At 42.3% G+C, this 16,177-nt stretch overlaps 1 protein-coding gene across 5 annotated transcripts in view; it reads left to right on the top strand.

The window, feature by feature from the left end:
* The window catches only part of LOC147145561 (axin-2-like), a 41,069-nt gene that overhangs the window by 13,192 nt on the left and 11,700 nt on the right, over positions 1 to 16,177 (top strand). Inside the window, exons 2-4 of one of the 5 annotated variants that reach the window (XM_086033438.1) lie at positions 10,037 to 10,186; positions 12,534 to 13,478; positions 15,085 to 15,225. In XM_086033438.1, coding sequence (XP_085889564.1) covers positions 12,646 to 13,478; positions 15,085 to 15,225 — 974 coding nt within the window. In that variant the 5' untranslated portion in view covers positions 10,037 to 10,186; positions 12,534 to 12,645. Of the gene's footprint in view, positions 1 to 10,036; positions 10,187 to 11,025; positions 11,192 to 11,417; positions 11,773 to 12,069; positions 12,254 to 12,533; positions 13,479 to 15,084; positions 15,226 to 16,177 lie in introns of those variants that run through there. The other 4 variants (XM_086033442.1, XM_086033441.1, XM_086033443.1 and 1 more) reach the window with 4 other exon arrangements.

The following is a 16,177-nucleotide window of genomic DNA, read 5'->3' as shown; positions in this document are numbered from 1 at the left end:
TTCTGATGCTAGTATTATAATTTTTTTCCCATTTATTTTTGTTTTGTTTCTGAACATTTTATTGTAATTTACTACTTAGCCCTAAAAAAATGTGTTTACACGAAACCTAAGACCATTCACACATTTTGAATAGTAGTAGATCTCTACATTACTTGGAAAGATTATTTATGTTCACACTGAGATGAAACAATTGGTAATTTAACCAAATGGAAAACCCCTCGCTGCCCTAAGATGGACAAGACAAAGCATTATAATAAGTGTATAAAGTAATGTAAGAAATATACTCGTAGACTAAGTATACTACTTATATGAAATGTGAACACCTGATGCATATGGAAAAAGGTGGCAAATATATAATTTAGGAGGTGTAAAGTTTGAGTGTTTACTGTTAATAATGAACCTCTAAATTAACTTCTCATTTTGAAATATTAACTGTCATATAAGTATAAAATCAACTCATGTTTAAACGAGGGGTGCCCCGATAAAACGTTTTCACTTTCGATACGATACCGGTATTGCAGCCTAGAGTACTGTCTGATACCAATATCGATCCATTAGGATATCAGGAGGAACGATACATCCAGGCTTTAATTTTTTTGTATGAAATATTAAAAGAGACTTGATCAAGTGATACTATCCAAACAAAGAACAATAGTCAGCAACATTGGGTACAAGAAAATATGACCTATTTATTCCAAACATTTGTGTTACACAAATTCAACCTCAAACATAAGAATGTACTGCACTTGAATAAATTAAATACAAAATAAATTAAATTACCCTGAGAAATAACTACTAAAGTTGATAAAAACAAATTATACTCTTTGAAGTGCAAACTAACAATTCGAGTTTACTTCAGTGCATTCTGAATAATTTTTTTTTTTTACATTCAGTATATGCTGCTAATGGAGTCTGGGATGGGCTGCCTGTATTTGAGTGCTAATATCTGAGATTTTCATCAGTATCAGTATCGGATTGTGAAGCCCTAGTTTAAACATAATACACACACAAAAGGCGGGGGACACCCTGAACTGGTTGCCAGCCAATCGCAAGGCACACAAGAGACAAACATCCACACTCACAATCACACCTACGGGCTAATTAGAGTGTCCAATCAACTTATCATGCATGTTTTTGGAATGTGGGAGGAAACCGGAGTACCCGGAGAAAAAACACGTAGGCACGGGGCGACATGTAAACTTCCACACAGGGAGGGCCGCAGCCGGGATGGAACCCACGACCTCTAAACTGTGACGCGGACGTGCTAACCACCGTGCCGCCCAGTCGACCACCGTGCCGCCCAGTAGGTAGCCTTCTCGGCTATTTCTCTCCTTCTTCCATTCAGATTTGTTCCATTTTACCTTTGTCCTTTCATAAAAAGTGTCACCAAAATGCAAAGGATAAAGCAAAACATAAAAGCAGAAATCAGGTCTATTGAAGTGCACTGGTGGCTCAAAGTTCACTTTCTACATTCAGGACATGAACTCACGCAGAAGGCTGTTTCCATGGACGAATTATGAGTACAGGCTGGCTCGGTGAACATCAGATAGATTTTGCTAACGGTGCAGGTTTGCCAAGCCTAAACGGATTAGGCCAAACATCACAGACATTGTCTGTATACATTATTAAACTTTGAAGCCACCAAAACACAGGATTGCAACAGAAAGGCATGAGAGTGGGCAGAGAAAGTAATTATTCATCCTCAGTGCCCCCCTCCCACCGTCGTGGACAAATCCCTCACTCATGTTTCAAAAGATGACGATTCTTTTTTGTTTTAATCCCTTTTTAGCCTTGTTGAAAACCTTAGCTAGTTATTACTACTCTTGATTTATTTATACTTTTCCAAACTTGGAATTAAAGTTTATTTTTTCAAATTGGATCTTTTAAAAGGAACAGCCTTAACTAGCCATAACAAGAAGATGAATGGCTGGCTTCTCAAATTTTAAGGGTGTTATGCACCATGTCCAACTTCAAAGCCCGTCTTAACTCCACACTTTAATTGTATCTTCTTCAAGCCTGTCTGCCTGACCGCCATCTGATTCTGCTGACAACTGCACTCCTCTCCCTTCTTCATGCTCATCCTTATATCTCCCCAGTCCTCCTTCTCAGTCTTCCCCCATCTGTCATGACAGATCTTCTTAAGTCACTATAGCCGCTACAAGTGTCAACTCTGGCACGAGCCCGAAATTACTTTTTGGGATGAGTGTTGACATCTAGCACTCACCCCTCAGCTCATGCAAACAGAATGATGCTATTTGCCCTTCTTTTCCTCCTTCCCCCTACTCTGTTTATTCCTCTACCCCTGCATATTTCTCTCCGAGCCTACAAACAGCCATTCACGCTTCTCTCCGTATGGGCTTTAATTTGCCATTGTCCCCAAGATATTCCTCGCTCAGGCTTGAGATAAAGGGATAATCACTTCAAAGGGAAGCTAGGGGGAGAATGCCCCCTCCCTCCCATGCTGAAAGGAGAAGTGGACAATACGCTAATTGAGAGGGGAACTGATCACAGGGTCTCTTCAAAGGGACGCCTGGCCACGCCCCCTCCGATGCACTTAATTTTATTAGTGTTTATAGAGATGCTTCAGCCAAAATTATCACCCAAACCCACCATAGCCTTTGAACTCCTAAATATTGGGTTATTTGCAATTATCCACCCTCTCCACTTTTTTCCTGTGCTATTTTAATACAAGTGTAGGATTTGTGCTGAGGAAAGGGTGATAAAACAGGCTGCACAGAATGTATTGTTTGCATTGTGGGAACTGTGGGCTGATGCAAATAGGAGAGTTCTTAAGAAAAAGTGACTACAAATGACACAGGCCTTCTGCCGGCTTGATGTTTCTGTTGGTGCAGCATCAAAGATCTCAGCATTATACAATCCGCAAGAACACACACATAGAAGAGAAGTTTATTTCAGCAATTCCTCCGCTTTACATTGACTGAAGTCCTGCGTCGTTTTATTTATGTCCTGGTATGTCACCTGCACTGACAAGCGGTGGATTGCTCACTTTCTCTCTCGGCTTTTAATCAAGTGCTTATTTTCCAATCTCTACTGATAGACCAGATGTGCTTAATTTCACCTCCTTCACAAACTGCCAATTAGCCTTCAGGTCACCCTGTTTTATTGAGGCTTTATTGCATGTCAGTGGCTGCAGTCCCGTCCTGTATTGTGCTTTTAGAGTGTTTGGATCTCTTTGTGAAATGGTTAGGGCCCTAACAAAGGGGTCAGTGCAGGGTCGACATCAAAAAGGGGGTTTGTTGTGGCTATTTTACAGCACCCTCTTTTGTTGGGGCGCAGCACAAGCATGGGCATTCAAGGGTCAACAGGTGTGGTCTCAAGGATTTGGCATCCTGTGGCAATGGCAAAACGAATTTGCATCAGAACGTCAGTGATGAGTTTATCGTAACGGGTGGAAGAAACCGATTAAAACCAAAGAATTCTAAAGTAGTCTGACCTTTAGGTCATTAAAAGCAGACTGAGGAAGGCATTAAGCTGCTTCCTGTCTGTCAGCAAAAATTCTACTGTCTGTGGTTTCTTTTTTTCCACTTTGCAGCTATATCCGCAGCCTAATTTGATTCGGACAAAGATGTAATCTTATTCCGAATTGAAAGTAACGCATTTAAGATTGTCTGAACTCTTATGTGCAGCAACCCATTTGCTTTTCAAAGATGACAAGTTCGTGCACAGATATCAGTGCCGCTACATGCCGGGAATCGGGCCAGATCAGTCGAGTGCCCCTTGAACATCCCAGTGCTTATGCCGCTGACCTACTTTGTCATTTAAAGTTCCATCTTGCAGTCAGCAGCCACTTTGCTTTGGGAAATGTTAGCTGCTTTTTGCATTTTGGGTGCTGGATTGTTTGGATTTGTGGCAGCAGTGTTTGTTTTAGAGAGACCTCCAGAGTAAACAGAGGCAAGAACTAGAACCTTTTTGTATTCCATCTTGCCAACAAACACACCTAAAAGACATTGTAACTGTTGTCGCACCGCGTTATGATAACACGTTACAGTGAAAATTTGTTTTCAAAATATGTTTTAAATAAGCTTGTCTTAACCACCAAACAAGCTCACTGTGTGCAGGGTGTGGTTGGCTGAATGTCAGTGTAATCAACTGGTCTACCAGAAAACAGGAAAGGCTTGGAAAAGTTCATATTTTTATAAAAACGCAGGCTGTTTCTCCACTGAATGTTGAGAACTATAATTGAGAACTTGTAAATTAGCTTCAAAGTCTGGATTATACCATAAGAACAGAGCTATTGAAAATGCAATACTATATTGGATACTGACAACGATTGCAGTGGATTAAAATTAAGACTGAATCCTTCCAGCAAGAACAATTCTGGGGGTCTGGACACTAACCAGTTAGCTTGATCAAATGTGCTTTTATCTCCTTCCTGCCTTCCAGTGTAAATGTACTAAATCGCACAAACAAAAAATTGTCCATAACATTTATTATAATCATGCTCGGAAATTGAGTTGCTCATTTGCTTTTACTGGTTTTGCATGGCCAAGTTGTTGCTTGTCAGGAATTAGCCACACTCGATTTACTGTGTGTTTTATGCACAAAAGAAAACCGATAAACCGGTAATAGAGGTGTGCTACATCAGCTTAAACAACCATGAACATCATGAACACTTTAAAAAAATAATGGCCTGTGCAGCTGCGCCAGCTTTGTCTTTGTAGTAAAAGTTGACAAGCTCCAGGTGCATTCAGTAATTTTTATCTCTGGCTTTGAATGCCCCTCTAACCGCAAAGAGCCAAGAAAGATTTTTGTGCAAATACGTAATATCCCTGCATGTACGACTAGTACATGTAAAATTATCCTTTTGCATCTCTCATCTTAGCAGCTAGCAAGAAGCAACACTCACTCACTTCCAACCTCCACCACTAAATCAACAGAAAGGAGCAGCATTACCACCTAGTGCAGCAGAGACAGATATTTGGCCAAAGATCAAATTGCACTCAGTGCATCCAAACAAGGAATACTTAGGCGTGAGAACATAGAAGGAATGAACTCGACATCTCAACAAACGTACTACTTTGTACATGTCGCTGATGTCAGGCCGAAACCTCCTATGTCACAATTTGTTAAATGTAATATTTTTTACAAATCATTACTGTTGGTTAGTCCACACGTGTGTGGGTGGGTGTGTGTGTGTGTGTGTGTGTGTGTGATGTACACATTTACATGTGGCCCTTGTAATATTTGTAGAGTTTATGTTTTCCGAGTGGTATCTGAAGTGCACACGAATCTGATTTGCTCATATGTTATGCTGTGCTATGTTGTATGTGGTATCAGCACGTCGTGCGTTCCTCCATTCAACTGACTTTATAAACACAAAACAAGACAGCCCTCTTCTCTACTCATTCTCATTCGCTGAGGCAAACCAATTTATTCACATTTCTGAGATTTAAAGCCGCCCTCTTCTTTCGAAATGCTTCTTTATACTCCCGCGGGCGCCACACGTCCGCTCTGCTGCTCACTGTGCAGTTCTGAGTGGGATTATGCATGGGCATTCATTCTGCGCATGCGTTCAATGCATCAAATATTTTGACGCGCTCAATTACAAAATTTAGTTACTGGCCGCCCGATAACGCGGTAAATTTGACAGCACTAATATATATATATATATAATTTTTTTTTTTTTTTTTTTTTTTGATATCTCTGAAAAACATACTGGTAACTTTATGCATTAATAGCTACTTTTGCACACACAATTGAATCATTACACCGGGGGTCTTAAATCCCGTTCCTTGAGGGCCTGCCTGTTTTCTATCCCTCCCTGCTGCAACACACACCTGATTCAAATGATCAGATAATCTGCAAGGTCTGCAGAAGCTGATTCATTTGAATCAGGTGTGTTGCAGCAGGGAGATATGGAAAACTGGCAGGACACCGGCCAACGAGGAACAGGATTGAAGACCCCTACATTACACTGTAAGAAATACTTTTCCAACAAGCTGCCATCTGCTGGCCCTGGAGCACCACTGCCCAATTTGGCCCGAATGCACACCACTGAAGAGACAGATGCAGACACACTCGGCCTGATTTAATAAAGGTTTGCATGTGCAAAAACAGGCACAAACTTGATTGCTCACTAAAACAAATGCAATCAGATCTACTAACAAGGCGCACCAGGATTACGAAAGCCAAACAGGCAAACCTGTCGCACAGTTCATTTTGTAAGATTTCAGCTGAGATGATTTGTATTGGCTGCTTTGCGTCTCAAAATAAAGGTGAAAACCGGCCCAGCTGTGCGTAACGATGTCTGCGTTGCTAGGAGAATGTGTATGAAAATGACAGGCAACAGGGAGACTGGATCTGTTTTTAATGCCAGAAACAAAAAAATATTGCAACATATTGTGTATTCAGCAATGCAATTTTTGAACTTCTTTAACTTTAAGGGCAGACTTGAAGCTGTCACAAGCATTCGTGCCATATCACCTGACAAAATGCCTTTCAACTCTTCATTTCCTTGCATTTGGGTCACTTGAGCGCTTTGTGAAGACTGATGCTGATCACTCCCAGAGAAGTCTTTTGGGTGTGCTGTCCAAAGTTTTAAACACAATGCTATGCAGGATTTGCCAGATACATTCTATAAAAGTCTATTGCCATGTTCTCGGGACAAGATAAATCAAACAAATCATGGCTTTTATGCAGTTATGGCTTCCCCAAAATGACCAAAATGAAAGATTTACTTTCTGTAAATCAGTAATATCTTTATCAGCCTCTTCCACTTCCAATTTCATGCCTTTAAATTTCATTTTACACTTGCGGTTCTCTCCTAAAAATGTTCCATGTGATCAGGTTGCAAGATTGTATCGGGGTCCTTCGGTGGCCTGCGCGACTGCTTATGACGTCACGCTTTACAATATATTTTTGGAATATATTTCTTTGCCTCTGTTTGTCACCCCCCTGGCTGTTGTGTTTGTATGTTCTGAGTTACTAAATAAAAAATAAAATAATATAAAGTACATTTCTGCTACTTTTGCGAGGTAGCTCCGACGTCACTTCCGCTTATGCCCGAGAAGAAGCCGCTGCCCTTCTTAGGAAACAACAGCAGCAAAATGTTTGCATTTCTCCTGACGAACAATTTTGTGGTTGACTCGGGCTGCAAGATTCTATGTATATAATCTGAAGTATTTCTTAATAAAACATGTTGTCCTTCTGAATAACCATTAACCACAATCCGATTCCGAAAGCCATGAAACACTGACATGACGTCTTCAGTAGGCACGTAGACCACCAAAGGACGATCCTCGCAAAAGTAGCAGTAATGTACTGTATTTTCTATTTAGTAACTCAGAACATACATACACAATAGCCAGGGTGGTGGCAAACATAGAGGCAAAGAAATATATTACAGAAATATATTATAAAGCGTGACATCAGCAGGCGCGCAGGCCACCAAGGGACCCCAATACAATCTTGCAACCCGATCACATATGGTACCCACACCGAAAGCACGATTAAAATTACATGACGGACTGACCAACAGACGACTAAAGTTTGGCTCGGCTTGAAAAATAGACGGCTTGACGGATGCCCACCTCTGTTAATTATGGTCGTCCAACACCACCATAAGAAATGTGCCAACAAAGCGTGCAACATGATTGGTAGTGAACACACAATTTTGCACCCTATTTGAATCTTAGTAGATCACAGGCAAACCGCCCAACAACAACATGTGCGATCTGTTAGAGTGATCACGCAATTTAGCACCCGCTATTTGGGAGCTTAGTAAATCAGGCCTTTACTGTAGAAATTCACATGGGAACTGCTACACAGGGTGCTTATTCCTCATAACTTAATATGAAATAATGTCAGGAGCTGAATTTCATTAGTTGTCTGGTCCTGTACCATCAGGAGAGTGTTGCGATTGTGAATCCTCTGACTTGCATAATTATGTTCTCCCCCATAAAGTTGATTTTCAACATCAAAAGGACCTTTGAAGTACCATGGGACTGGATCACTGTCTAAACCACTCTCGAAGATTCTGCCACAATGACATTAAGGAAGTCATGTGAATTAAAAGACTAGCAAACAGCTCTTGCCTTTGCTCTCTGTCCAATTTTTGTCAAAATGTCATGCCGCGCCATTTCTTCTGAATGTGGAACAATTAACTGTTAGGGTAACAACTTTGCGGCAAGGCCTGGAAGATAATACGCATAGCATTTGACAGATGCACTAAATAACAATCCAGGTTAGTTATAAATCTGTGTATGATTTATTATTTACATATTCAATTGGCAAATGATTTGTTAATCACACACACGCACACACACCCCACCCACACACACACACCACACACAAATCCAACGCAAATGACAAAATACACACACACACGATTTTAAGATAACTGAGCAATTGTCCTGGGGTTAGTTTCACAAAGTGAAAACTCAGAGTCTGCTAACCCTGAAATGAGTGAAACTCTGAGTTTTCCGTTTCAAAAGGGAAGTAACTCAAACCAGAGAAAGAGGGGTAACTAGCCAGTTTCAGAGAGACAAATAACTTAAGCTCTCTGTCAGTTACTGCGGTAACAGACTCTCTGAACTTTATTTCAATGAACCTTGAGTTTCTCTCTGTCTCTGCCCTCTTTACACTCCATTTCAATTCTTCATTTATTCAGTTCGCAGGTGAATTTTGGCATATGATAGTTCTGCCGTGTATCATTAAAAAAGCAAATCTGAGTCAGGATACAGTATCGTCACTGTCCTGCGAAAAACACGTTTAATTTTTTCGATTTTCTTATTTTACGTGAATGGTGTTGTTACACACATTGCATTAACATGATTTTTGTGTGTGTGTGTGTGTGGTTTTCACAGGACAGCGACGGTATGAAAAGTCCATTAGGCACAGTATCACTGTTTCTGGTGAATTTACAAAATTGTATTTCTTCAAGTGGTTGCACAACATAATCATCTGGATCCAGATACATTTTTTAAGTAGACGATACTAAAACCATCTACTAAAGGGGCCATACTATCGACTAACTAAATGTATCTGGATCCAGATGATTTTATGTTGTCTAATCACTTGACAAAATAAAGTGAATAAATTCAACACACAATTTTTTTACATTGAAACTTCTGTATTGACGCGAGCAGCGTTGTTCTCCCATGGCTCTTTTCCATTGCCATGGTGACTTGTCGAATCAGGGCTCCATAGATGCCTTTACAAAATTGTGGTGCATGCGCTTAACTCCAGATGAAGATGCTCCGTGTTGAGTCAACTGATTCATATCAGCTGTTCTGGAACCGTTTCCTATCTCAGAGTAGATCAACCCAGACTTCAAGATTAGACTCAGAGTTTGTTGAACGTGCTTTGTGAAACGGACCCCGGTCCTTGCAGCGCAGTCAAAATGGCACGTCTCACATCAAGGAGCAAAGAATAGTTTTTCTGTCTGTGCAGCCCAACTTCTTTTTAATGCGTCTTCAACATGCGCCTACTTGCATAGGTGGACACTTTAATGTTTTTTGCCGGGTACCCTTCATCCTTCTGTCCTTATTCATAAAAATGATCGTCCCCCACCCCAGTCCATCCTCGTCCTTTTAAAGCGCTTCTGTCCGTCCATTCGCTCGGTCCGCACCCCCCCCCCCCACCACCACCCACACACCACAACCCCCTCCACCCCAAAAAAAACATTTGTGGATGATATTATTTGAAGCTCATTATCTGGCTAATTTCCTATGCACATCCACTTACCGGCTGGGAGTATCGTGAGTGGATTGAAGTGTTTACAACTGTTTAACTAAGATAGATTTTAACTGCCGGCAACCACTGTCATGATGTGATGATGAAGATGATGATGATGATGCGGTCGTCATCGGATGGAGCAAGCCAGGGGTCGTCACAAGAATATTTAAGATTGTGTAATAACACAATACTATTGGTTTTGTTGCACGTTTTCACTTTTTATCGCATTATTTCGCAATAAAAATAATTACTGCCAAATAAGGCAATGTTATTTTAGGAGGAGAACGAACATCTTCCACTTCCGGGTCATAGCTTTCAGTGTTTTTTTTTCCCTCGCCAGTGAAATGGGCGTCCACCAGAGGGCAGACTATGCCTGTGAGAACAATACTGCAGGGAGGGAACGGCGCATGAAAAAAGAGCACTCCAGTGTTGTGCATGCTTAGCAAGGCAGTCTTGCTTTTTAAAAGAACCCGACACAACACGTCAGCAGGTATGTGACCCGGTCAGGGGCGATTAGAGGGACGGACGTAAACCTTTTTTTTTTTATCTGTGTTTTCGATTCCTTTTTATGTTTTTGTTTGTGATTTTTTTTTATTTGCTGTTGCAGTCATTCTTCGTTTTTTATTTGTGTTTGTGATATTTTTTGTTTTTGTTTGTTCAGCTATTTTTTAATTTTTTTAATTTTTATTTTTTATTGATTTTTAATTTGCTATTGTTTTTGTGTTTTTGATATGTGTTTGCGATGACCTTTTTTGATTGTTTGGCTTTTTGATGTGCTGTTGTGTTTCGTCTTGTAATGTGTTTCAGGTTTTTGTTTTTGTAGTCTATTAATAACGCCTTGCTATCTGCTTTGGATGAACTGTAAAAGCACAATTATGTCAATATAATGTGATCCGTCGTGTTCCCCCTCAAAGCAGGCGTGTAAACGCTGTGAGAATACAGTACAGCACACTGTACTAGATTTACCAACTATTGACTGGGCATATCACTTCATTGTCTTTGATAAGGTGCAGTATACAAGTGAATTAATTCCGTGCCATAACATGTACTTCAAAAAAGAGTTTACTCACAAATGTCTATGTTCAAAACAGTGCAACGTCACACGTTACGTGGAACCGTTTGTATTGATATACCTGCATTTTATTTCATATGGTTAAATGCCATTTGAGGTAAGGAACTAGTCGAGTGTTATGTATTTTCCGGGACCAGGTCAGCTGTTTTAATTCGAAGTCCGCACTGTTAAACCTTCATCCCTGTTGGTTTCAAAACATCCGTGGTGTGTTCTACTGCTTCTCACCATTCTTGACACTTTACCTCGGCTGGGGCTGAACAAATTGAGGAAGACTCCTCTTTAGTTAAATGTACACCGAGGGTATTGTCCAACTTGACGGGACGGAGAAGAAAGCGCGAGCGAAAGGTGCGAAGTACTAAAGTGTCGGTACTGACTAAACTTTGAACGCTTTCAAATGTGGCAGGCTGGTGGAGAACATGGATGGTAAGTTGTAGCGAAGCTGTTCCACAGGCCCCCTCTCTTGGCCGCTTTGATGTGCTGCTGCACTGCTTTGAAGTTGAAAAAGCGGGGCTATGTTTCTTGTTTGTGGGCGAGAAATACGGCGAGATAAGAAGCTTATCTGTCTGTGTGTGCTTGCGTGCGCGCGCGCGTACACGCGGATCAGATTTTTTTTTTTAAAACACACACAAAAAAAAAAAAAACACGCGCACACACAAACGACCATTTCTGCGCGTCTCCTATAGCTGTGGAAAAAAAGTGGGACGTATTCAACAACCGGAGCCCCCTCCTCCTCTTCGTTTGCCTCCTCCAGATTTTGACACCCCCAGAGAGCTACATAGGGACTGAGCCTGCCACTTCTGAGGTCATTTGTTGAATGGGGGGAAGGCTACATTACACTGTTTTGCTCCGAGAAGGGACACGCGTGGCACGTACGGCAGATGCGGCGCATGTTCGCCTTTTTGTGCTGGATTACTCGCCCTGAGAGTTGTGGACTGCCATCAGCTTTTCCAAAAATGGAATAACTTAACTTTTCAAATGCACTCCCATTGGATATATCTACAATGGTATGTTGAATTCACGACGCGTCGGTAATATTAATATAATTCTTCCACACGTACTTGTAATTGCTCTTCATTTAAAACGTCTTGGTCATCCGGATGTGAAATTTAACTTGCAGTGACTAATCAAAGGTGGCCATTTATTTTTACAGACACAGACGTTGGCAGTCGTTATAAAGCTGTAACTATAAAACCGTAATGGCCTCTATTGACAGGCGTTTGGTTATTGATCGCTCACGTTTACGCACACACGAGCCGATTTTCCCGCGGGGTTGCTTTAGCCCTAGTATGGTTTTACAGTGGTCACGTGAGATGTACTGTACTGCATCTCCACTGGTGCCTGGAAAGCTGTCGACAAAGTGTTGGACTCCGAATGCAAAACGAGTCCGTGAGACTTGTGTGAGTGCGATACCGGTGTATGGTACGGTCGCAAGTGGGAGTGAATTAGAAATGAAGCCAGCGCCGTGGATTGTAAAGGAAAACACGTGTAAGCCACAAATGCCAGAATCTGGTTATGGTGAAGAGTTAATGCTCTGGTTTGTTTATTCTTCTAAAATGTTTTGATGTGACACATTTGAGATTTGATGTGGACTTCATTTGATCTCTCATTTAGATTATAAATAGACAAATGAAACGAAAAAAGCTTTTCATTTTTTGAACCTATTGAGGTGTTTTCTTTTTAAGAAAGAGGGACTGTTTACTTGATGTCTTCCTTTGAAGTTCAGCAGGATATGGCTTTGATCAGATCAATACTTTGTGTGTTTCAGAGTGAAGAGGAGCTGAGAAGCTCCCCCGCTGCTTTTAGAGAGTGAGTAGGATTAGGCTGGAGCTCAGTGGAAGCACCACTGCACTCTCACATAGGCAAGTGGAGCTGGAGCCATGAGCAGGGCGCTTACGGAGCACATCAGCAGTAGCTTCCGAGAAGATGCTCCTCGTCCTCCGGTACCGGGAGAGGAGGGAGAGTCATCATGCTACATACCCAGCCGGTCTGGAAAAATGAAATCCCTAAATAAGGTTAAAGATATCCCCACTGCCGCCGCGCGCCCCGGCTCCACTCCAAGGAGGAACGAGGATGGATTGGGCGAGCCGGAGGGAAGTGCGTCCCCAGACTCGCCGCTGATCCGGTGGACAAAGTCTTTGCATTTTCTTCTTGGCGATCAAGATGGTGCTCACCTCTTTAGGACCTTTTTGGAGCAGGAGAATTGCGTGGACACTTTGGACTTTTGGTTCGCATGCAACGGCTTCAGGCAAATGGACTTAAAGGATACCAAAACAATGCGAGTTGCCAAAGTTATTTTCAAACGGTACATTGAGAACAACAGCATCGTTGCCAAGCAGCTCAAACCCGCCACCAAGACCTACATAAGGGATAGTATTAAAAAGCAACAGATAGACTCTGCCATGTTTGACCAGGCACAGACAGAGATCCAGTCCAACATGGAAGAGAATGCTTACCAGATGTTTTTGACCTCTGACATATACCGCGAGTATGTACGCACTGGCTGTGAGAACGCATCTTACGCGAATCATGGCACACTCGGCAGCCTCAAGCTTATGTGTGGATATCTTCCACCTCTTATGGAGGAAGAGGAGTGGAGCTGTCATGACCTGAAGGCAAAGGCTTTAGGTTCTGTGATCGGACTTTCAGCTAAATCCTTGAGGGCAACCACTACCATCCGGACAACAGCTGAAATTCTGGAGAACAGTTGCAGGTAGGAACAGCGTTTCCTCAAGGATGTGTCTTATTGCACAGCGCATGTTTGTTGAAGTTTTCATTGGATACTTTACTCATGTCAGTTCTTGTCAAGAGCAGGGGGGAGAGACAGTAGATCAAAGGGTCCCAGAATAACATTCTTTGTTTGTGCCCTCCTGCCTTGCAGTTAGTTAAGGGGTTAGAGGGCGGGGGTGTATTGGCTACAAAACATCAATGGAGCTGAGCCTTCCTTTTAAGTAAATGGTGTCTTGCAGGTAAACTCTCTGCTGGCTTATTCCAAGTTTCCTGTGCTTTGAAACCATTCCGCCTGTGCAGGCATGACTTCACACACCTAGTGCCAGACTATTACAGTTAGATGATGAAAAAAAAGTTTTTCAGTTAAGCAGTATGTTTTTGTGTGTGTGTAATTCAACAGTTTAGACTTTCATAAGCAACGCGTGTAATAATCAAATGTCTATCACCAAAAGAACTTGCAGTTAAGCTAAAGCAGATGTAGTTATTAATTTGTCTGTCCATGTCTCTCTTAAACTAAGAATCCAGTAAACAAAGTGGTTCTCGGTGTGTATTATTTTGTTTTGTTTTTAGTGAAAAATGAGCAGAAAGCCTCCTTTTCTCCCTTGCATCACCCGTAGACCCCCCCCCCCCCTTCTGTGGCCCTCACCATGTCTGTAGGTCAACCCATTTCCATCTCAAACATGTGGAACTAATTTTGGCACCACACAGATTCTGTCTTCGAGTGTTTTTTCCTTCTTAGATCTCCCATATGCAACTCCAGAGTGATAAAAACATCCTCAGTTCGGTTACACAGTTGCTGCCACTACTTTGTGTGCAACTGCAATTCAACACTTTTATCTCTCCTGTTTGGAAAATAAATGGCTTGTCAGAGTCTTAAGTATGCTATGCAGGAAGAGACAAGAGTGGAGGAAGTGAAGACAGTAAGGGGGATCGTGGAAGCAACAAGAGATGCAGAAAGAGAGTGGGGGTGCAGAAAGCCCAGCTGTGCTAAATACCTGACTCTTTGCGCGGACCTTCCAAAGGTCAGGTTTGTGCTTGGGGCCTACAGCTTTAGTCATGCTGGGGTTCTCCTCTCAGCACTCCCAGCAGAAGGCATTCTCATAAAGAAAGGGGGCCCTCCTACCCCCTTTCCCTTCTCCCCCACCCTTGCAAAAGCTCAAGTTCCCCCTACCTCCTCTTCCTCTCTCTTCCTCATCCACCCCCTTCACCACTACAACTGGAATGCAACACAGCAGGAGAGTAGATAGTCAAACAGAAAGACTTAAGTAAGGAGAGCGAGGGAGTTTGGCGAAGGGACGATTCACACACTGAAGATGGAGAGAGCAAATGCGAGAAGGGGGAGAGAGAGCAGGGAAGGGGTGGCATGAAAGAAAAGAGAGAGACGGATCTCTGATGTGGTGTTGTGGTAATGACTCATATTACAGAAATCTACTGAGTACATCGTGAAAACAAACTTCAAGTTGTCCTGTTTATCTTCTTAATTGGACTGAATGTGCATCAAAAGCAGACATCAATCGTGTGACATGTTCTTACAGACTCCACCGCTGAAAAACATGTCGTTAAAATGTCAATTCTCCTTTTGGTCACAGGGCACACCGCCGAGGAGACAATGCCAGCCCATATTTTGTCAACTCTGGCTACATCTTTGCTCCTGCCACCAGTGCCAATGACAGTGAGATCTCCAGTGATGCCACGACTGATGACTCAATGTCAATGACAGACAGTAGTGTGTAAGTGTTTTTATCAAGATGCACTCCTCGGGAGATAAAAAAAAAAAAAAAAAAAAGTAGTAACTTCAAATGTCTAAGTTCCATTTCCACTAACTGGTCACATTTCTTTGGGTGCTATTATTTCCATTAACTAAATATGTTTAGAACACACATATTCAACACATTGCCAGAAAAACAACCAGGGGTGAAAAGAATAAAATTTGGCCCTATAGATCAACAGACTCAGCTTTTCTTTGTAGCTGGCAGCTGGAGCACGCTGCAAAAAATAGCCTGCGAATAATGTAGTTAAACAGGTAATTCCATTAATGTGGCGTTGCCGTGGCCTCCGGGGTGAGAACTGCGAAAGGCATTATTTCGAAAGACCTTTTTGAAGTTTATTTTCTGATGCATTACTTGTGGGAGACTAGGGGGAAAAATATGAGATTGACTTGATGTGGGTGGGGGTGTTGCTTCATTCCTCAAATGTGAAATTCATCCCTCCCGCCTACCCTTCTGCCACAACAGTCCTGCTTTTTTTCTTTTCTTCATATTATCTAATCGCTCTTCTCTTTGAAGAGCTAAAGGAGAGGGGGAGGGAAATGGCCATTTGGGCCTCAAGACAAACTCACTGAAAAATGTTGGCACCAAATGAAAGGAGGCTTACTCACATGGTGGGTCGGTTTCCTGCCACTGGCCTCTGTGGCGTGCTGAGATCATGTGTCTGCAAGGCTTTCACAGGGGTTACTCATTGATAGACCTTGGGACAGAGGAACTCCCCCCTGGCCAGACTGGTGCACCCCCAAAAATCACTTCCATCATGACCCAGCCCTCCACAGCGTCTCTCTTCCACCCTCCAGAGCCTGTTGCGGCAGTGGTGGGGCTCAAAGTGCAAGAGAGTGAGAAAATAAAGTGCGTGGAGTATAAAGGGCTTAACTGAATCGCTTTCAGCCTATTGTTGGGTGAGGGGGGCTTA

Source organism: Filicampus tigris, chromosome 6, assembly GCF_054856515.1.
Source record: "Filicampus tigris isolate MCC_2025a chromosome 6, RoL_Ftig_1.0, whole genome shotgun sequence".
Lineage (NCBI taxonomy): Eukaryota > Metazoa > Chordata > Actinopteri > Syngnathiformes > Syngnathidae > Filicampus > Filicampus tigris.
This window is presented reverse-complemented; position numbering and strand designations above follow the sequence as displayed.